The sequence below is a fragment of the Atheta coriaria genome, unplaced genomic scaffold (assembly GCF_025399875.1).
Source record: "Atheta coriaria isolate IRGN ID8LTWV9N9 unplaced genomic scaffold, Caltech_Dcor_3.1 hic_scaffold_10_pilon, whole genome shotgun sequence".
NCBI classification, from domain to species: Eukaryota; Metazoa; Arthropoda; class Insecta; order Coleoptera; family Staphylinidae; genus Dalotia; species Dalotia coriaria.
In genome coordinates this window covers 137,759-159,972 of record NW_027045452.1, presented here as the reverse complement: position 1 = coordinate 159,972, position 22,214 = coordinate 137,759, and the positions used below count along the sequence as shown (strand labels likewise).

General features: G+C 31.5%; 5 protein-coding genes across 5 annotated transcripts; 4 read left to right on the top strand and 1 right to left on the bottom strand.

Annotated features, from left to right (window-relative positions):
- Positions 1-1,199: 1,199 nt before the first annotated feature.
- On the bottom strand, positions 1,200-9,209 carry LOC135800343 (aminopeptidase N). The gene is made up of 8 exons (XM_065313555.1): positions 9,048-9,209; positions 4,568-4,881; positions 4,140-4,514; positions 3,752-4,081; positions 2,669-3,698; positions 2,412-2,611; positions 2,038-2,352; positions 1,200-1,696 (listed from the first exon to the last, which is right to left on the bottom strand). Exons 2-8 carry the CDS (start codon positions 4,876-4,878, stop codon positions 1,453-1,455), a joined length of 2,805 nt encoding a protein of 934 aa, XP_065169627.1. The 5' UTR covers positions 4,879-4,881; positions 9,048-9,209; the 3' UTR covers positions 1,200-1,452.
- LOC135800341 (uncharacterized) lies at positions 5,091-9,046 on the top strand. Its single transcript, XM_065313553.1, has 2 exons — positions 5,091-5,615; positions 5,667-9,046. The coding sequence occupies exons 1-2, from the start codon at positions 5,556-5,558 to the stop codon at positions 8,952-8,954; spliced, it is 3,348 nt and encodes a 1,115-aa protein (XP_065169625.1). The 5' UTR covers positions 5,091-5,555; the 3' UTR covers positions 8,955-9,046.
- Positions 9,210-9,410: 201 nt separating the features above from the next.
- On the top strand, positions 9,411-13,194 carry LOC135800342 (aminopeptidase N-like). The gene is given in 11 exon segments (XM_065313554.1): positions 9,411-9,472; positions 9,541-9,660; positions 9,918-10,105; positions 10,166-10,797; positions 10,848-11,537; positions 11,591-11,805; positions 11,808-11,918; positions 11,978-12,258; positions 12,314-12,633; positions 12,688-12,916; positions 12,976-13,194. Coding segments are annotated over 10 exon segments (2,853 nt in total). The 5' UTR covers positions 9,411-9,472; positions 9,541-9,614; the 3' UTR covers positions 13,117-13,194.
- A 1,043-nt stretch (positions 13,195-14,237) lies between these two features.
- LOC135800727 (odorant receptor Or1-like) lies at positions 14,238-16,504 on the top strand. The gene is made up of 6 exons (XM_065314046.1): positions 14,238-14,321; positions 14,384-15,174; positions 15,842-15,941; positions 16,024-16,128; positions 16,184-16,339; positions 16,445-16,504. The coding sequence occupies exons 1-6, from the start codon at positions 14,238-14,240 to the stop codon at positions 16,502-16,504; spliced, it is 1,296 nt and encodes a 431-aa protein (XP_065170118.1).
- Positions 16,505-17,003: 499 nt separating this feature from the next.
- Positions 17,004-21,709, top strand: LOC135800726 (uncharacterized). Its single transcript, XM_065314045.1, has 11 exons — positions 17,004-17,920; positions 17,980-18,079; positions 18,296-18,400; positions 18,461-18,616; positions 19,147-19,202; positions 19,631-19,751; positions 19,813-20,573; positions 20,634-20,733; positions 20,793-20,897; positions 20,960-21,115; positions 21,176-21,709. The coding sequence occupies exons 1-11, from the start codon at positions 17,028-17,030 to the stop codon at positions 21,245-21,247; spliced, it is 2,625 nt and encodes an 874-aa protein (XP_065170117.1). The 5' UTR covers positions 17,004-17,027; the 3' UTR covers positions 21,248-21,709.
- Positions 21,710-22,214: the final 505 nt, after the last annotated feature.

Sequence of the window (22,214 nt, the reverse complement as noted above, 5' to 3'; positions counted from 1 at the left end):
TACAATGTTTACTGTCATATTTGCTTGGTTTATTACACTTTGACATTTTACCACAAGTATAATCCATTGCACCTAAAAAAGTTGCAATGCTTGTTATTTTAATAAATAATTTGCTTAAAAATTTGCTTACAGTGTGTGATATCATGTTAAGATTTTCCGCATAATTTGATGCATTATCAGAATCATTCGTAAAACTAACAAATCTATATATAGATGAAACATATTCAAATAAATTGAGAAGAGCTAACGTGCCGAAAAATATGCCGAATAACTGATTATAAATGATTACAACTTTTATGATGTGGTTATATAATTGTATTAAATCGAAAATATCACTTTTGAAATAAATTTTATAGATTGTGTTATCACGTAGCTGCGAATTATTCTGAAAACTGTTTTGGTGCAAAGCACTGCTGATAAATTTATTGAAACTTTTTAAATGTATTCTTAGACTCTCAAGAATTTCCCAAGCAATGGCCACCTCCAGAAACCAAAAGAAACACGGAAATATAAATAAAACGTTGATTATATTAGAGAATCTATTCCAATATGCAAATGTGGCCACACCAAAAACCCAAAAGAAACTTGCATAAAACCATAAAAATCGAAACGGTAACCATTTATTTTCTATATGAATTGATCGCTTTTTTAATATAGCGTCTATTGTTTGGAAATACGTTTTCATTTTGACATAATCATCAGGATATAATATGTTATTATAAAGCACTGGTACCGCTGTTTTCATGGTGTAAAGTATATTAACAATACTCATTAATGTCATGTAAATTTTTGTTGGATAATCATACTGTTCTTGCAAAATTGGCATAAAAACGTCATACGTTGATTGTAGTCCATTGTATGTATTAATTAAAAAGATTAGAGCCAAAATAAATTTATAAGGTTTGGGCCATTTTTTATACAGGCTACCTGGTAAAGTACCACACTTTTCAGGAATAGAAAATATTATATTATCCATGATTTTACGTCAATTTTCTATGCGTTGTTTTACTCATATGGCTGAATTTTGAACTGAAACAATTGTCTTCGCATATTTATAACTATAAATATGTTTACCTATTATTATTTACATATTTTATAGACTTGTATATTTGTTCGTGCTTTAAATTGCAATATCGATTTTGTCTTTTAATCGATATTAATATTTTCACTATTAACTATTAACAGTAAAAAGCGATATATTTTTCTTTACAAAATATATTTTCTGAACAAAGACTTCTTAAAATATTTTACTTATACATAATGATATACACATAATTATCGTTTGGAAACATAACTAACATAAATTTGGTTCTAAAAAAATAATGAGGATTTACAATTCAGTTCAAATATACACGATAGGAAAAATATTTTTGTCATACGTTTAGTCATACACAAATGTACATTCACTGCGAAAAAGAAATAATAAGTGTTAAGAGTTAAATATCTAAATATCTAAACATCGTTAATCTTTAGATAATCATCCAGCCACCTCTCGATGACTGGAAGATTTTCATTACTCCATTTCGTTTCTTCTTTGATGTTCTTGAGCGCCTTCTCAATGACAAAATCAGCGGTTCCGAATTCACCTTGTTTCTCTAAGTATAACTCAGAAACCATATCCAGACCTTCTTGTGTTTTGAATACTGTGGTAGCTGATGTGATTAAGCTGTTCCAAAGGTGCGGTTTGTTTTCAAACCTGCAAATAAATCATTAATTTTTTTTCTAAGTAAAATAATGATTTAACGAGAGTGACAAGTTAAGTTATTATGCGCAAAATTGTTGTAAACAGTATTTTTTCCGGTCTGCATCATCATGAATCATTATTATCATTGTATAATAGAATTTTAACGATTTATGTGCTTCTAAAAGGTTGTCGTGTCACCCGTCATTTAGCAAAATTAATTATTCCGTCAATTGTTTTGGATGTTTCCTATTATATTTTGTTTGATGGGACATAATCGGAGGAAATGAGACACTTTTATTGTTGTACAACTAGAGCCAAGGTCAGACATTTAAAACAATTGGTGCAATACTGACCTGACTTTGATGACATCCCAATTCTTCTCGAGGAAATTAAACAATGTGGTGTAACCACTTGCTCCGCCGGTCAACATGCTGAAGATGAGATACACATCATTATCGGTGAAGTTTCCGTTTTCTTCCAAGACAGTTATATTCAGGAGTTTTTCGATCTTCCAGGCGTCAATTGGACAACCCGCGAGCGTTTTTAGAAGATAAGTGCGTTCATTCGCTTTTCTTGTCGCGGGGAATTTGATGATTCGCTGTAGACCAAAGTCCCACTCTTCATTGGTACCCCATTTGAATACAGGACAAATGTATTGATTTGCTACTCTGAAAAACATAAAAAATCTAAATGAATAAAGTGGGAATATAAAAAAGGAAACATTTACGGATTGCCTTCATCTGGATTATCACTCTCCATCCATTTCCTAAACGCTGCTTGAGCTTCATCAATACAGGGCTTGTAACCAGCTTGACATAAGAACACCTTTGATGAACTTCTAAGATGCGCTCGACCATCAGATTCCCCTTCTTGTGGCTCATTGCCAAGTTCTTCGTATAATGGAGTTAGAAGTAGTCTAACGTAGGACTTCAAAAAATCATTATTGATTTGAGGTTAGGTTTGTATAAGTCAATCGGAACCTACCTGGAATTTCTTATGCACTTCTGAACTATCGATATGTCTCCCAATGTGATCAATCATAGTAAAGACAGGATCCCAAGCAATGTAATCCCTTTCGTATCTTAAGAATAATGTCATGTTCAAGGCGGTACCAAAACATAAATCACCAGCATAGGCAAGATTCCACGCATCATGCAATAATTTAGCTCGGGTATTAACTGGAATCGTTGTTCGGACCTTGTTATCAGCTAGATACTGTGCCAACATGTTCCAGTTATCATTGTCGTATAATACCGGGAAAGGCCCGATTTCCTCTGGATTTATTATAATAAATTTATTGGATTTAGGTAGGTCAGTTACTGTAATTTGTCGCTCTTTTTTCATCCATACTGTGGGTGTAGAGTTTGTAAAATTGAGTTTATCTTGTCTGATCATCACAATAGGGATCCACCATAAGAACTTTTCTTGATCTGGTACGTCATGTGGCCGTTCTCGAAGGTACACCCTCTGGTGGATAGTCGCTGTGTTATCTTGATAGTTTCTAGTGACGTTTACTACTGGTAAACGGTCTTTGGTAATCCAACTGGCTGCAATTTCATTAATAGACATGGATGGGTCCAGGACACCATCATTTCTAGCTTGTTCCGTGAAAGTGGACCAAATGTCGTCACCAAAGAATGTTTTGAATTGTCTGTCGGCCATGAATTTTTGCATTGCATGTTTGAAAGTGGGTTCTCCAAGTGTGTAATTGAGCATACGGAAAACAAGTTCAGTTTTCGTCGAGGCAGAATCTTGCTTGATTGCTGTTGATTTGCCATGAGGATATCTCTTACTGAATTCATAATAAATTGAGTAAAGCATGGTAATGGGCCAGTTGTTGTAATTCTCCGTGCCATCCAAGAGCTGAATTGTAGTGTAAGCTGTCAAGTAACGTGCAAGTGCGTGGTTTACATGGGCATCACTCCACCAGAAGGGTGTGGCCATGGCACCAAGCCATTGATAGACCAGTTCTTGAGCAATATGCCAGGTGGTCTTGCTGCCAAGCTCACTTTCCCTGAAATGAACATTTTAATATTGTGGTCTTATTTGTTATAATGAAATGTATACTTGAATAGAATTAATCCCCAGTTGTCAGCAGGTCTTGTTGCTTGGTAATTTGGCAAAGCTAAGCAGTCTAATTTTGGAAACGGATATGACGTGCCCCAAAAGTCTTCCAAAATTTTCATAGACTTCACAATCTTCTTGCCAGCATCTTCCAAAGAACTTATGTAATCAGGTCTGCCCCATACTTTGACTTGTAGAACGCATTTCAAAGCATCTTCTGTCGATGTGTTGTAGATATAGGAAGCAAAGTCGGTTACAACAATTCCAACAGTAAAAGTACTCATAGGAGGTGTTTCATCAAAGTGGTCCCAAACCCATGACGGGTTTTTGTCCCTATACAATATAGACACATTAATACAACGTTTAAAAAACTTTTTGTTAAAAACCTTACATATTAGAAGTTGATTTTAATGGAGTATTGGACAAAGCAACCATTTTTCTTTGTCTAGCTATACTGATCTCAAACGGGACCTTGTATGCTGGTTCATCAAAACAAGGGAAGACACGTCTTGCCAGATTAGGTCTCAGATGGGAAGCAATGTACCATTTCTTCTCGTTAGTCTTTGAATCGATGTAAAAATGCCTAAAAAGACCTTCAGACGTATCATTGAAGAGTTTTCCGTTAAACCTAAGAGTAATTTGGGCTTGAGTGCCCTGTCCATATTCTTTATCTAATTTTATGACCAGTAAGGGTTTCTTAGGGGTTTTGGTTATTTCTTTAACCGCAACAGGAGTTGGTGGAAGAGGAGTTGAAGAAAGTTTCTCCCTAGAATAACAATAAAGTTAATTGAAGTTCAAATCGAAGAAACCAAAAGTTACGTTTCATCATCTGGAGCAAATTGTGTGACTAGAGTTTCAACAATTTCTAACGCCGGATCAGCGTGAAGAGTAATCTCGTCGGTCCTTTCAACCCATGTGATGTTAATTTTAACTGTTCCCTTAAAGTTCCCGTCATTGGGGAAGGGTTGAATTTCAAGTTTGTATCGATTAGGGATAACTTCTCGTGGTAACCTGCCGTCTGAGATTAGACCATGAGCTGCGATTAAATCAATACTTCGTTTTCCTAACGCATCCACCTCCAGAAGAAACAACACCGCTGGCAACAGCAGTAAAAGTTTCTTTGCAGCCATAATCTAAACAAAAATAATACGTTTTTCCAAAGTGAAGATGGACATTTAATATAGGCAACTACATATACATATTGCTCCAAGCATACATTGCCATTCCTTTCATCCGCATACTAATTATATTAATTACCCAACTGTTTATCACCAGTGCGTGCATCAGCTGCACTATATTTACATAACAATTAAATTCACCACGTACGGCACGTTATCTCGCTCCGATATAAACACGTCTATGTACTTACACTAAGCATATTATTATGCAAACAAAACCCGCTAATTCACTTGCGTTGCTGAAGCGCAAGCATGACTTTAGTATTAACCACCACATGGCGTGATATGATTCATAATATTATATCGGCAGTTCATCGATGAAATCCGATAAAAGCTAAATGTGCTTAATCGTGTGCTTATAATTAACTAAACTTAATAATACAATGACTTTGTTGTTGCGCTAATTTCTCTTCTCGCAGACAAACGTGCGCGACGTTGAACGAAATTGCGCTCGGCAAATATTTAAATTGAGAGATTGTGTACCTAGCTCGCTCAATAGAATCGTTTAAACATGCACACTCGTCGGTCGTGGGTGTTGTTTAATAAGAAAGTCAATGTAAAAATTAGTTGCATAGTGATTTAAAGTTCTGGTGTTCATTTTTGGTGTCGGGATTAGATTTTTCAACAATATGATTGTAAATTTTGTTTTTATTTTAGTGACTCTACGATGGTCTTATGCTGAAAAAATGGTAAGGCCTTTAAAAATATATAATTTTTAAAATAAAAATTCAAAATTTCAGGCATGTCCAACAATTTCACAAATTGTAGACTCTGAGGAAATAAAATGGCAAAGTTACAAAAATTCTGTGGTTCCATCTTATCCACGATGTATAAATATGTATAATAAATATATTTTAAAAATATGTCAAAATTACAATTGGAATTTTGACTCGTATGCACCAGAATGTGCCCGAGTGGTATCAGATGATACTTGTTCAGATAATTTATTACCATTGGAAGAATACTGTGCTTTGGTAACATTACCTCAACATTTTCAAGATAAATGTCCGAACGGTTTTCTAAAATACTACAATTTTACCAGATTTGATCCCAGTTTTGAATATTGGTCATCCACACGAAAAATCGACGATGTATTCATACACACTGGTTCGGATTCTATGTATGGTAAAGAATTTATCGCTCCAAATCAAAAAACGGATTGTTTTGTGATCTTGAATGGTACAGCCTTACCCAAATTTTGCAATGAATCATTTCATCAAATATGTGTAACACCTAAACATAGTACATCACCGATTTACTTCGAACCCACAGAGAATAATCTAGATATGCAGTTAAAATTTGATAGAAAACGTGGTAAAATATATTTGAACATCTACAGCCCTCAAAGTATTCTTCAAAAATTAGATGATCCTACCAACGATGCTGTTTATTGTTTTACCAACGCAGATGAAGTTGAACTTAAAACTCCGTTGAAAATTAAAAGGGTTGTATCAAAAGAAGCGTTGAATGTGTACTTGCTTACATTCAGATATGTACATCCAGGCGAATATTGGTGTGAAGCCTTTGATTATACACAAAAACTGATAAAAAGCAATACTTTGATAGCTTACAAGAAGAAAAAAGGATACGAATATTCTCTTCGAGTAATTCTTAAAGGAATATGTATTGATCCTGAAGAAACAAGTTTTTATAATTTTGAAACTTCAAGTAAAGAAAACTGTACTGTAGTGAGCGGTGCAGTTATTATGAATTACCTGGACAAAATCAAATTTGTAAATAATTTATATCACGTGGATGTGGCCATTAGAGTAATGAAGATTTTTGGTAAAACCGGACAAGACGTTGATGTAATTCTACATTTAACCACATTAAGAAATGTGAATATTGTTGGAGAATTTTATAAAATTAACGGGTTACTTCACAGTATTCCGAATATTACCATAATGTGGTTCCGAAGTGTTGATTATTGTCTTCCCGAAACAACTTATGTTTTCGGTAATATAAAACTGGAATGGAAACTAACACCAATGCATGAAGATAGAAGTCCTGATATACTTTGTTTGAATGAGAAAGCGATTCCACACAAACGAAAATGTCTTGGTAATTTTATCGTTGGTGCATATTGGGACTATTTTAATAAAACATGCAATCAAAACGTTGCTATCACAGAGAAAACCGAAGAATTGTATAATATTTCCATAAAATCTGAAATATCTCCGATTGTTTTTCAACAAATTGCGAATATTACTTCACATATAGAAAGTATAATCCCTCTTGATGTTTATCTAATAGCAAATATCATGAACAACGTGGAACACACCAATGAAACTGACTCTTCAAACACATCCGTTTTAGATCATGTACTGGGTACGATTGATCACATGATCACGATAAACAAAACTGTTTTAAAGGAATCACAAGTCGAACTGAATGCAACTGATTCTTTACTGGATTCAATTGAGAAATATTTTGACGACGATTCTAAAACATCAATGCAAGATATTTTAGTGAAACTGAATGCTGGTCAGGAATATTTAAGAGTAAAACCTAAATTTATTCTACATATTACGAGACCATACTTATCAAACGTTCATGGAATAGGATTATATCAAAGTCCGAATGGTTTACCATTTTCGGAAGATTTAATTAAATCTATAAAAATTGATCAAACTTTTGATGATTTGGATAATTTAGATGACTTAGAATTAGCTACGTATGTTCCAGTAGAACTTTTAGATTTAATTGTGGAAGAAAACGGAAGTAAGGAGAATATTACAGTCATTACTACTATATTCTACAATGATAACTTATTTAATTCTGAATATGAAGAACTGGGTGTTCCTCAAAGTAAAGTTATTAGTGTGAAAATACCAGATTATGGACTTTATTTGGACGAACCATTGCCATTATTGTTTCGTCAAAATTGGAACGACTCCATAGAAGATATAGAAAATTATGACGAGTATGAAAATGTGTCTTATATTGTAGAATATAATAATACATGTGCTTATTGGCAATATGGAGAGTATGCAGCCAACAAAACAGGTCGCTGGTCCAATTTGGGAGGATCTACAGAAACTGAAACAGAGATGTTCGGAAATTCTACGTTAACTAAATGTTATTTCCATCATCTGACGCACTTTGCGTTATTGATTATGAATCAACGCATTATGGTTAACGAATCGGAAGCTTGGAACGTGTTAGATATAGAAGATGATTTTGATTTTGATTTCCACCATAATCTACTTTCTTTAATCACAATAATTGGATCTATTCCCTCGCTTATTGGAATTTTGGGCATTTTTCTAACAGCGATTTGTTTCTCTCGCTGGCGTCAGAAAACAGGGAGTATAATCTTGCTTCAACTCAGTTTGACTATTATGTTGGAAATTATAGTCATCCACGTGGCTGGTGATGCAAAACTTACTGTCAAAACACAATTGTGTACCATTGTTGGAATATGTTTACATTATGTAGTACTGGCGAAATCGTCTTGGATGTTTGTGTCGGCTATCTTACAATACTATCGGTTTGTGAAAATTTTTCAAGTTTTACCCAGTAGATTAATTTTAAAAGCAATGATTTTCTCATGGGGAGTTCCTTTAATTCCGGTTGGACTTGTAGCGATTTTTTTACCAACGTATAACGCTGCATCAAGACAATTTTGCTATCCGGCTGATTTAGCGTTGTATTTTGGTTTATTTCTTCCGGTTTCTTTAATTGTCTTGTCTAATTTGGTTGTTTTTATATTGATAATGAAAAATATCTTCAATCCGAATGTAGAGATAAAACCAAGGACTAGTTACAAGAATTCAACTTCCCAAAATAAGCTACAGATTTATTTAGGAATACTTTTGTTCTTTATGCTGGGCTTACCATGGGTTTTTGGAATTTTAGCCGAGATATTAGCATTTCCTTTGCGGTTGATTTGCGTTTATCTCTTTTGTTTGATGGGTACACTACAAGGAAGTGTAATATTCTTATTCTACGTTGTTTTGGACAGAGATACACGAAACTTATGGTTGACAGCTTATGACAAACGGTTTAAAAAATACGACATCAAATAATTAAATGATTCCAATGTAACATATTTATTCGTAATTTAGTAGGTATCAAATGAAATTGTAAACAATCAAAATAAAATGTTAATATGTACTTACATATTGTGTTGATTATAATTTCATATCATGCTGGAAATGAATTTTAAAACAAAATGATATTTGCACCGCACCGCACTGAAAACGTTTGCTGGAACAACTGATAGCAACGTAAAGTGTGAGTAGTTTGTTGTGGCGGGTTCGGTGGGCACAATTGCGATGATTACGCAATTAGCCTCTATCAGTGCGCCGTGTCCGGCGGGCGGATTAGCGAATCGGGCGATTATCCGATTACGCGCATAGCCCGCGCGTCACGACGCCTTTGTCGTTTAATCAAACGGTTTTGTCGCCCTAACGAGACGCTACCGGTCGGCTCATCGCTTGTGTGATATAAATTGGCAAATTGAGACGACAACAGATTTCAATATTTAATTCTGTGTGAGATTGTTGTCAACAAAATCACGACATGCAGATTGCAACATGCAAACGTACATTATCATCAATATTTTAACCAATGTCAAAGAAATGTTGAACTTTATCGATTTACATGTTCTAGGAATCGAAACTTCTTGAAAATATGTATATACCTATTCTATTTGTTAGTTTATTTCTGTCAGTCGTCAGCCATAAATGTTCGTGCACGCTGTGCACGTGAGTGATATTTTATTAAAAACACGTACGTTTTTCATTTCATTAATTTACTATTAATTTCCATCGAAGTAAACGCGTCGTTAATATTAATTAACTTGCCAAGACGGCAAATTACTGGGAAGGGTGAGAAAATATTTCAATGGTCATGAATTATTCAATTGGTTTTATCATTACTAATCTTAAATAATAAATGAACTATACACGTGAAAATTTTTAAATTCAAGTTTAATTATTAAAGAAAATAACAATAAATTATTGGTATTTGTTATATATCTGTTTTAGTAAACATGAATGAAACATATTTAGTAGGAGAAGAAAATTCCGTTCCAAAAACAACAATTACTACTGATAGCAATGACAGTAATGTCAAACCAAAATGCAACACAAGCATTCTATTTGCTTGTACATGCATAATAACTGTTGTTATCATTGGAGGATTTAGTTTCTTGTTTGGCCCATTGATTCTAAATGTAATTTATTTAAATTGGTTAAATTTTTACTTCAAAAATTTTATTTCTATATATTTTTAGAGAACATATCCTCTCTATAGATTCTCACCATCACATATAACTGTCCAACATTATCGTCTCCGTTTAGAACCAAACTTTTCATTAAACCAGTCCAATCAATCTGATTTTCATGGACGTGCATCAATCATTCTTCACAGTGCGAGAAGAATAAATGAATTACGTTTAATATCTCATGATTTACACATTGAAAAAATTAATCTCACATTGAGGAATCAAATCAATTTAGCTCACGATCAATCACTGACTCATTTACCGTCTTTGAAACAGAATGAAACTGGACGGAGTTATCATATTGGTAAAGTTACACACATTCAAATTGAGAAAATCTATGAAATTTGGTATTATAATCACAAGGAACTTATAATACTGCTTAAGAAACCTTTAGAAGTTGGTGATTATATGATGGACATCCATTATTCATCACAATTTCATCCATTAGGATTAGAAAGAACAACTTATGAAGAAAAACAAAATGGTGTAAATAAAACTAAATATTTGATTACTATGAATAGTGTCTCAAGAGTGTTACCATACTTTGACAACAATCAAAAAATTAAATTTGAGTTGTCTGTTAGAAGAAAAACAGATGCTGCGTGTTTTACGAATGTTCCTTTCAGGGAAATTGAACCAATGTAAATATTTTGATGATTATTTAAAATAAGATAATTATAATATTTTTTAGTAAATCTGATGCTGGATATCTTTGGGAACACTTTAAGACTACGCCACAAATACTCCCATCGACTTTGGCCATTGTAATTGCAGATTATAAAAGTGTGAATGTGTCAACATCATCGTCAGTCTTACTAAAATTGTTTGCACCAAAAAAGGACCACGCACAACTGTCTTATGCTCGTCACATTTTTCCAAAGATTTTTGAATATTTTGAAAGATACTTTCAAATGAAATATCCTCTTTCTAAATTGGATCTACTTCTTGTGGATGATGCAGTGACACCGTTAACTTCTAAACTTGGATTGATCACTTTGAACAGTGAATATTTACTTATGGATATCATCGATGATCACATAGAAAATCGTAGAAAGATATTTTATGCAATTAGTGAATCAGTTGCGCTTCAATTTTTGCAAATTAAATTAAATTACAACGAAAATAAAGAACTTTTGCAGGCATTTGCTACATTTTTAGCATACAATGCAGAATATATTTTAAACAATCAAGTAAGGAATGATGTTGATCAAATCGAATCAAACTGGAACCGAGAAGAATATTTTATCGAAAAATATCTAGAAAACAGTCTGGATAATTACGGCAGTAACAAAGAATTAAAAATGGCTTGTGTATTGAGAATGATCAATTACACGTTGAATGAAAATGTTTTTCAAATGGGATTGAGTACATTTTTGCTAAAGTAATACAACCAATATAAAACTGTATTTAAATGTAATATTTGATTGTTTTTAGTTCAAATGAAGATTTTTGGGAATCTGCACAAAATTTACACTTGAGAGGAAACGCAACGACTAAAGAACTTTTACTATCGTGGTGGAATAATCCTGGTTATCCAATTGTTACCATAACAAGAACAACTGGTTGGAATGTTCTAATTGAACAAGAATCAATTATTGCAGAAAATGTAAAACACGATTTGTTTACAATTCCTTTGACTTACCTATCAAAAATCAAAACAATGTTAGCCTCAAACAAGAATTTACTTTAAGCAACAGGCAAATATTGACAAATTTGTTTGTTCCACAAGACGATTGGATATTGTTAAATTATAACCGCATTGGTAATATTTTATCTTAATTTTAAAAAAATATTTTTTATTTTTTTATTGTAAAATTGTAGGATATTACCGTGTAAACTACCATAAGGAAAATTGGTATAAACTAATTAAACAATTAGAAGAGCAACCGTCTGTCATACCAGTAATTAATCGAGCGGCGTTGATAAACGACGCTTTTGCGCTCGCTGATGAAGGCCTACTGCAATTTGAAGTGGCGTTCGATTTAATAAATTATTTACGCCGTGGTAATGAAAGTAATTACCTGCCGTGGAGGGCTGCATTAGACGCAATTAATCGACACGCAGCTGTGTTTTTAGATTCTTCACAATACGGAATATTTAGAGTATAATTTTTTATTTTATTTTATTTATTTATATCAAGATAATATCTTTTTGTAGAAATTTAAAATTGATTTATTAAGTCATCTATGGCCTATTCGTCTTCGTTTAAATACTAAGCTTACCCAGATGATTGAAACAGAACTCTGTCAAATGCAATATAAACCGTGTATTCATTCAGCTTTGGAGTTTTATGATACGTATAAAAATCGCAGAGATGTTGTGATTCCTCAATGGGTATATTGCACGGTTTTAACACACTCACAAGAAGATGTTTTTGATTTGTTGTACCAACGAGTGAAACAATCTGGAAATTATAATGAAATACGTGTTTTGCTACAAAGTCTGACGTGTACAAAAATTTCTTGGAAAATTAATAGGTTTAATAACTGTTTCTAGTTATTCTTTGATTTTTTGAATTTTTGAATTTTTAGTTTATTGGAGGAGAGTTTTGATAATATAAATTATGCGAAATATATTTGGGCCGCCATGGCTAAGTCATCAATGAGTCGATTGACGGGAATAGTATTTTTGGAGGAATCACCTATTGGTGATGGTATTAAATCAGCGAACGAATCTATAAGTGGTGAAGGAACCGAAGTATGGAAAATTGTAAATGATGAATTTTTGTCTTCGATGTCTACTACAACAAATCTAAATAAGGTTGGTTTTTTCTTAAAATAGCCATTCATTTAAATATTTACATGTTTTACTAATTGTAGATTATTAAGATATCTGCAAATTTGAATCACGTCCTGCAAAGAAGATTAAATAATACAATTGTACTAGTGAATAAGCAAATTGAATGGTCAAAACATTATTTATCAAGTTTTGTAGAGGAATTATCAAAGGAACGTTATTAATGTTTAATGTTACAAATGTTATATTTATTATGTTATGTTTATATTATAACATTTTTCAATAAATCGCTTTACAAATTATGTGTTTCTAGACTTTTGTACCCTCTTGAAGAGCTCTAAAACGCCATTTATGAATAAATACTAATTTTTATCATTCTGGTAGAAAAACAGGGCTTAGTTTGTTTTAAAACTATATATTTTGTCAAAAGATTGCGCCGAAACTTTTTTTTTAATTAATTATAATCGAAAAAAATTAAACTAAGCAACTTCAGATATCTTAAAAATTAAGAAGGCAATATAGCACACTTGAATTTTTTGTTGTTTTTCCTAAGTTGGCCAAGAACCACTTGAAATCAGTCAAGAGACATTTCACTCTTTTTTGGCTCAATTACGAAGCGATAAAAGATATTCCGTAGTTTTCTGATAACACCGACATTTTGGAAAATTCAGGTGAAAACAAGAATTGACCGAATTAAATAACAACTCTGATTTTCCCCAAACTTTCTAATTTAATCTAAAATTTGGATACTATAATTAGTTATTGACCATTTCCAATAATTACGTAACTTTGAAAAACTGATTTTTTTTTCGTTCTTAATTATGTAAATTTACGTCTTAGATTTTCCAAATGTGTATGACTTATTCATTGAATTATTCATTTTCCGCATTACTTTTTACGCAAAAACATTAATAATTAAAATATTAACTTTTAATTGTAGATTTCTTAGGAAATTGTTATTCAGAATATTTTATTTTAGTTAAATTTTGTCATAAGACTAATTATTTGCATCGTAATCATAATGTTAAGTAATATTTCATTCTATTTTTTGAAATACTAATTTAATATTACTTTTAATTATATCCTCTTAATATAAATCCGTTTTCAACTACAGTAGTATAAAATTTTATCTCATCATTTTATATCATTTTTAAATAAGAATTTAATTAGTTGGTCTTATAATTACTATGTACACAAAATAATTATTGACACAATTAATCTATAGGAACTTTATTAAATATTTATCTCAATCACAGCCGGCGATCAAAAGATTATATAAGACATTTCTCTTCTACATTAGTTACGCATTTCTTTTGTGGTTGACACAAATTAGACATTCATCAAAATGAATGTCAAATCAAAAGAAAATGGTTATTTCAAAACAAATATTAAAAGAACTAGTACGCCTAGAAAGAAAACAGCAGAAGATGTATATTAGAATAATTAGAATAAACAATTAAAGAAACTAATAATTAAAATATTATGTTTTAGTTCGATTTAGGGTCTTACACAGCTTTAGAGAGAAATCAGTTTATATTTTCTGGTTTATATCCCATCCCGTCAAAGAGTAAATTTGCACAATTCATCCACTATATCCGATTCGTAATTTTGTACATGGTCTCTTCGATTCTCTTCGTTTCAATGGTTATTGGACTGGCTGTAGAAGTAAATAGTCTTTCAGAAGTCACCGAAATTCTCTACTACCTCGTAACACAAACTGCTTATCTTATAAAACTGGTTAACTTTATGATAACTCGCTACAAATTACCAATAATGGAAGAACACGTCCAAAACAAAATCATCTATAAATACTATCATATGTACGGCTCTGAATGCTTGGATTCGATAAGCAGAATCTGCACCTTCACCGCACACTTTTTCAGAGTGTGTGTTACCACAGATATCGTGTTTTATGTGATGGTGCCATTGATGGACACCGGTCATATTTTACCTTTTGCTGGTTGGTACCCACTAGATAAAGAGAAGTACCGAGGCCTGCTGTTTCTGATACAGATGATATCTTTTGTCATCAGTGCATATACAAATATATCAATTGATATTTTTACTGCGCATTATATCAGCGTAGCTGTAGGCGAGTTAAGATTGTTGAAAATATGTTTGATGAATATTGATTATACATTGGAAAACAATGAGAAAAGAAGTGAAAGTGCAAGAAGTGATGATTTGGTTGGTGCTTGTTTGGATGAAGATGAGGAAGAATTGCCAAAATTACCTCCTAGTTCTTTGGATGATCTTGTATTTATACATAAGCATGCAATTGTGTAAGTATACACATATAGAGGCACTACACTACATCTTCCATAATATAAAAATGAATCGCAAAATCTGTTGGTAAGCGCATAACTCAACAACGTTTAGGCCGATTTGGCCAATTCTTGTTTTTTTAATATTCGTTAAAGTCCAAAGATGGTTTTTACGGCGAGAAAAATTTGAATAATTGCCGGGAAAACCCAAAAGACAGCCCTTTTCTATAGGATACAAGTTGGCATTGAGATTCAATCATAGTTATAGTTAAATAGTTGAATCCAGATGGCTTTAGCAATTCGTTATATTATAATTATTTTTTTTTAAATAAAATTGCGAATCTTATTGATAGAATTGACACATACTATGTCTAGAACAAAATAGTAAAAACAAATTACATTTTTATTTAACACTATCGGGACAAAGTCGCGAGCAAAAGCTAGTATTTTATAAAAATGAGAAATATTAATATTGCACCTCAAGAATCTCCATATTTTCTTTCATCAATTATTTTACATATTGAAATAGCCATTTTTTCAATACCAAAATTTATCAAAATTGGTTAAGTGGTTTTTAAGTGTAAACGTCACAAACAAATAATGAAACTCAAATTTGTATTTATAATATTAGTTAAAATACACTGTTCTGATTAAAGTTTTTAAATTCTATGATGTTATCTTGTAGACTTATTAACACAATTGAAAGTATTTTTTCGTATGGAATATTTGTGCAGTTTCTGGCAAGTATGGCGGTTATATGCTTGAGTGGATTTAATATGTTGATGGTAACTATGCAAAGCTTTATTAATTGTTATTTACTTGTTTACTATGCGTTACTAATATTATTTTAATTTTTTTATAATTTAGGTACCCAAAGCAAGTGTGGAATTTATGCTGTTCCTCTTTTACTGTCTTTGCATGACGATGCAAATGTCATTCTATTGTTATTACGGAAATGAAGTTATATTTGAAGTAATAATAATAAATTTCACAAATATTGCAATTTTTAATATTTTGAAAATTTTAGAGCAATTCAATTGGTGATGCATGTTACATGTCTAATTGGTATGAAGGCAAGCAAAAGTTCAAAAAAGTTCTTCTTATCATGATGGAGCGTTCCAAACGATTAATAGCGCTCAGCGCTGGAAAATTCTTCTTTTTGTCTTTGACAACATTCGTTTTGGTAAGTTAATATTAGTAATTTATTTATATAAAAGCGTCATTATTAGCATCAATTTGATATTCAGTCAGTACAAGTATAGTATTTCTAATTTATTTCTAATTGCAGATTATGAAAACATCTTATTCGTATTTCGCTGTTTTGCGTCGTGTTTACCAAAATATCTAAGCCACTACTATAATTTAACGTAATAAACACAGAACTACGTAATTTAAAATTATTTATGAACCAAATGAGGAAAAAAAATGAAAGCATGTAGGCTATTACTCTTATTCTGTAATAACACGGACAAGATATTACTGTAATGAATATTTTATAATCTCATACATTTTCTGATATTTTTGACATTTTTCACAGAACTGTTTTCTTTTATGTATAAATACATAATTGAATGTTACACTAGATCAAAATTAATTATATGATGCACTGTGCATTAAAAATTAAGCAAACAAGTGCAGAATTGGCTTAATTTAAAAGCAAAATAAGCAATAAAGCCTAAAATCAAAACACTAAAATTTATAATGTATAGATTAATGTAAGACACCAAATAATTCGAATAAAGTTTATTTTAAAAACTTAAATATCTAGCTCCAGCCCTGCAAATGTTTACAAAGAAGATGTTATATAAATGGATCTGATTACGGGGTCCACTTCCCATACATTTCCCTCAATGTCAGCGAATTGACTAAAAATGTATTCGAAACCATCGGCAATCTCTGTTAAAACAGCAACATCTGCTTATAAAAATGAAAACAAAGAATCTCAAGACGAAGAAATTTTTGATTTAAGTAATTATACATCCCTGGAACGCAAGCAATTTACATGGAGTGGTATGTACCCTCTAGATACGACCAATAAATGGAAAATATTAATCCACAACATTAAATTCTTAATTCTTTTAATGTTTTCTTCTATTCTTGCTGTTTCAATGACGGTCAATTTGATTCTTGGCGTTGACAACCTTTCGGAGGTCACAGCAATTCTCTACTATTTGATTACACAAAGTGCGTACTTGATTAAACTCGCAAACTTTCTCATTCAACGACATAAACTACCCCATCTTGAGGAGCATTTAAAACATTATATTTCCTATAAGTTTTATAAGATTTTTGGGCATGAAGGTCTGGATTCTATTATAAAAGTTTGCGTTTTTACTGGGATGTATTTTCGAGTGTGTGTCACTGTTGTGTTGGTATTTTACATTCTTGTACCGCTTGTGTCCAGTGGGGTTTTATTGCCATTTGCTGGATGGATGCCAGTTAGCAAGGAAGATTACAGGGCAATTATATTCACTGTGCAGATTTGTTGTTATTTTGTGAGTGCTTACACAAACTCATCGATTGATATTTATTCTGCGTATTACATCAGTATTGGTGTTGGAGAGTTACGATTGGTTAAATCGGCATTAATGAACATTGATTATACCATGGGAGATGATGGAGTTTGCAAAGCATTTCACAATGAGTCTAATCCTGATCTTAAAAAACAATATGGGGAAGATGATGGTTTTCAAGAGAAGAATGAGCCTAAATTACCGGCGAGTACTCTTCGTGAAGTTTTAGTTCTACATAAACATGCAATAACGTAAAACAATTGTTTTGTCAGGAGGGGAAAAGACAAATTTAATAAGCATACAATTTCAGGTTGATTAATATGATCGAAAATACATTTTCGTATGGCATTTTTGTTCAGTTTTTGGCAAGTATTGCGGTTATTTGTTTAACTGGGTTCCAAATGCTAGTTGTAAGTATTACACAATAAAATGTTATAAGATTTAAGCTCGTGTTTCTAAGAGGCATTAACCACTCTCAAAAAAAGTTTTACTTTGCCTTAAAATTAAAAGTTTTATTTGTTAAAAATCAAAAATTGGCAAACATTTTTACTTGGAAATGTTTTAAGTTAAAATAATTATTTAGTTACGACGTTATCTCTCATTCTCTCTCATAATATTCTTTGTAGGTTTCTCCGGCAAGTGCAGAATTTGTTCTTCTTTTTTTCTATTTTGCTTGTATGATGTGTCAAGTTATTCTCTACTGCTGGTATGGAAATGAAATTATGTTCGAGGTAATTGTCAAATTTAAATCAGCACTATACAGCTTTTATTCTAACATAAATTAATTCTAGAGTGGTGGTATTGTTGAAGCCTGTTATATGTCAAATTGGCAAGAAGCTGACCCAAAATACAAGAAAGTTTTGATTATCATGATGGAGCGTTCTAAACGAGTGATATTTCTCACGGCTGGGAAATTCTTCATTTTATCGCTGACGACTTTAGTTATGGTGAGTTAAAAAACATACACACAAAAACAGGGACATATACGTACATATGAGGTATTCTATGCCCAATCGACCACTTTTGAACCCGTCTCTTTTAGATTATATTGAAATTTTTCCATTCTTCTATCCTTTGAGAAATATTATTGAGACTTTTTCATTTTTTTTTTCTCCTATCCTCAATTATGAATTTCCAAAAAAATGGCATTTTAATTTTCAAATAGCCATAACTTTTTCCAAAATTGTCCTTTAGATACCTTTTTTTGATAAATATTGTTTTTGAATGAATTTTTCAAATAAGTCAACAAACATTTTTTAAATGATCAAAACTATGAAATAATCGCCTTTTTAGTAATTGTGATTTTTCAAAGTTCGCAAATTCAATTTTTTTTTCGTCAAAAAAACTTTTTTCTGACAACTTTTCCCGCTAATTCCCGAGTGGGCCAATTTTATTTTATATTTTTTCTTTTTATTTAATTGAAAATAATTAATTGTAATTCGCTGGACGTAATTTTTAATTCAATGTTAATTTTCAGATCGTCAAATCATCATATTCATATTTTGCGGTGTTGCAACGTCTTTACAAAGAAACTTAAACGAAAACTTTGTATGACCTAATTGCTACTTATGCATTAAACCAACAATAGTTCTATTAGATTATAGCATGTTAGAAAATAGCATTATAAAATAATTAATTGGTGTTTACGTGAATGGTGTAAAAAGCACAGGTGGCACTCGGAGCGGATATGTACGAGTAGGTGCAACGCATCTGTTTACTTTAAACACCAATCAAATTATAGCAAAACACTAATTTGTACATGATATTATTTAAGAGTACTTGTTAGTAGGTAGCTAGTACCTTGACTGCTCACTGAATAAATAATTATTCACCACTAAATTGGTTTTAATTACTGTATTCTAAACGATATCTTCCCCTTCACTTAATATTTCCCAATTAAATAATAATTGCAGAGAAGTTATAAAAGTCTGATCACTCATAGATTTATAACGTAAACGTAGTACAGTTTCAATTATTTTCAAAGAAACATCAAAATATTTTAAAAAAATGGAAAAAGTTAAAGAAGTACTCCAAAAAATTGCTTATAAAATAACAAATCATGCGAACGGAAATATTGATGAAGTACCTATCAAAAAAATAATTTCATATTAAATAAAGATTTATGTATTTATTTTATTTTAAGTTTGACTTAAATGATTTTAACCAACTTGAACGTAATATTTTTCTCCTGGGTGGTATGTATCCAATTAAAACAAAGAATAAATGGAAGTTATTTAAACATTTCTTGCGACTAGTCTTTGTACTTTCGTGTTTTATGACACTTGTATTAACTCTCACATTATCTTTGATTCTCGACGATAAAACATTACCTGAGAAAGTGGAAATTCTTATCTACAATATAACAATGATATGTTGCATGGTAAAAGCCTGTATATTTCTCTACAATCGCAACAAATTGTTAATAATAGAAGAACACCTTCGACAACCACTGTCTTATAAATATTACAAAATATTTGGACGTGATGGAATAGAAGCCATTATTCATATATGCAACGTAATGTCGATAACTTTACGTGGAGCTATCACAATGTTTAATTTGTTTTATATACTGGTACCATTATTTTCACCTAATGCTCCACTTCCCTTTCCTGGATGGTTCCCGATTGACCAAACAAAATATCGCTTCATCGTTTTTTCTATAGAATCCATAGCGATACCTGTATGTGCGTATATGAATGCTAACATGGATATATATGCGACGTTTAGTATTAGCATTGGTATTGGGCAATTGCGATTGTTGAAGACTTGCTTTTCTAATATTCATTATGGACATACAGATGGAAAAACTGAAATTTATACGATCGAAGAAGATGGAGAGAAAAGGACCAAAGTTGTGTCGAATAATTTAAAAGATATTGTTGAATTACATAAACATGTTTTAACGTAAACCAATTTAATAAACTTCTTTAAATTTAAATTTATGTTAATTAAATCTGTTTATAGGTATATTGCAATGATAGAAGGCATATTTTCTTATGGCATATTTTCTCAGTTTTTGTCAAGCATTGGAATTATTGGTTTAATTGGTTTTCAAACTTTGATTGTAAGCCAAAATTATATATTTAGATAATTGGAATGCAATTAAAAATGCATTTATTTCAGGTTCCTCCGAGTTCTAAGGAATTTTTTGTGGTGGTTTGCTTCTTTGTGTGTGCAATGGGTCAAGTTGTTTTATATTGCTGGTTTGGCAACGAAATTCTATTTGAGGTAATAATTAATAGTGCAAGATTGTTTTTGTAAATAATTATTTCGAAATTTGTTGAATCCAGAGCAGTGGAATTGTAGAGTCTTGTTATATGACAAACTGGTACGATGGTACTCAGTCGGAAAAGAAAGTTTTGTTTTTTATCATGGAACGAGCTCGAAACAATGTGATAATCACAGCTGGAAAATTTCTAACATTATCTTTAGCAACTTTAATTTTTGTAAGGCATTTTTTAGGAAACAAACATTCCTTATTATGTAATAAAAATGTGATTTTTTAGATAATGAAAACGGCCTATTCGTACTTTGCAGTTTTACAACAATACTATAAAAACAAGGACTTGTTTTTATAAGATTAACAAGTTAATACTTGGTAAATTAAAATGGATCTTGATAAATTTATAATAAAAGCAATAGTGATATTTTAACAATAATAAACAAGGCATTATTGTAGTTGTTATTGCCAATTTCTATGTGTGTGGAATATAAATAAAGTGTTATCAACACTAACATACTTCTTGGTAAAGAAATTAATAATTGATACATAATAAATAATATAATATAAAATATGATATCACTGAAAACTTACAAAGGCTTATGGTTTTGTATTTAGAGGTGCAGAAGTCTTAGAAATACGAGTACGAATTATTTGCTTATATAAAATAGATCTTGATAAATTTATGATAAAATTAATAGAAATACTTTTAAAAATAATGTCTACACAAAATAGTATGTAAATCTTTAATGTCATTTTTTTAGGTAAGGAAAAATTGTTATCACAATAATAAAATTAATTTCAATTAAAAAATTAATAATACTTAATATTTATTAAAATACTAGCGACCCGCCCCGGCTTCGCACGGAAGTAAAAAACCGCATCAAAATCCGTTGCGTAGTTTCAAAGATTTAAGCATACAAAGGGACAGACAGAGAAAGCGACTTTCCTTCTCCAAACAAAAACATCAACCGGTCAACTTCAACCCACACTTACACACATACACACGTCTATGCTTAGGGGGGGAAGCTACGAAGCATCGCACAAAGAAGAAGATAATAGAAAACTTTGTAAAATAATAACAGACAAATAATTAGCAATAAATTAAAATTGCGACTATAAGTTGAGATTTAAACTACCCTATCTCTCAAGTTGGATCGAACTGCACATGGTGTGCGAATTTTATTATAATCGGTTAAGTGGTTTAGGAGTCCAATATATATATATTAAGATGATTTAATTCAGAACGTATTGCTATTGAAACGCGAACAATATTATACAGGGTAACATAAAAATTCTAATACTAATGTCATTTGAGAAAGAAA

What these genes read in the sequence shown, in the direction of transcription:
- LOC135800343 (XM_065313555.1), bottom strand. Translation starts at nt 4,878, where the DNA reads ATGGCTGCAAAGAAACTTTTACTGCTGTTGCCAGCGGTGTTGTTTCTT. An exon ending in TGGGGATTAATTCTATTCAA is followed by an intron (nt 3,699 to 3,751) that starts GTATACATTTCA and finishes TGTTCATTTCAG; the next exon opens with GGAAAGTGAGCTTGGCAGCA. An exon ending in TGGGATGTCATCAAAGTCAG is followed by an intron (nt 1,697 to 2,037) that starts GTCAGTATTGCA and finishes ATTTATTTGCAG; the next exon opens with GTTTGAAAACAAACCGCACC.
- LOC135800341 (XM_065313553.1), top strand. Translation starts at nt 5,556, where the DNA reads ATGATTGTAAATTTTGTTTTTATTTTAGTGACTCTACGATGGTCTTAT. An exon ending in GGTCTTATGCTGAAAAAATG is followed by an intron (nt 5,616 to 5,666) that starts GTAAGGCCTTTA and finishes TCAAAATTTCAG; the next exon opens with GCATGTCCAACAATTTCACA.
- LOC135800727 (XM_065314046.1), top strand. Translation starts at nt 14,238, where the DNA reads ATGAATGTCAAATCAAAAGAAAATGGTTATTTCAAAACAAATATTAAA. An exon ending in GTGGATTTAATATGTTGATG is followed by an intron (nt 15,942 to 16,023) that starts GTAACTATGCAA and finishes TTTATAATTTAG; the next exon opens with GTACCCAAAGCAAGTGTGGA. An exon ending in CTTTGACAACATTCGTTTTG is followed by an intron (nt 16,340 to 16,444) that starts GTAAGTTAATAT and finishes TTCTAATTGCAG; the next exon opens with ATTATGAAAACATCTTATTC.
- LOC135800726 (XM_065314045.1), top strand. Translation starts at nt 17,028, where the DNA reads ATGTATTCGAAACCATCGGCAATCTCTGTTAAAACAGCAACATCTGCT. An exon ending in CTACATAAACATGCAATAAC is followed by an intron (nt 17,921 to 17,979) that starts GTAAAACAATTG and finishes ATACAATTTCAG; the next exon opens with GTTGATTAATATGATCGAAA. An exon ending in GAAATGAAATTATGTTCGAG is followed by an intron (nt 18,401 to 18,460) that starts GTAATTGTCAAA and finishes AATTAATTCTAG; the next exon opens with AGTGGTGGTATTGTTGAAGC.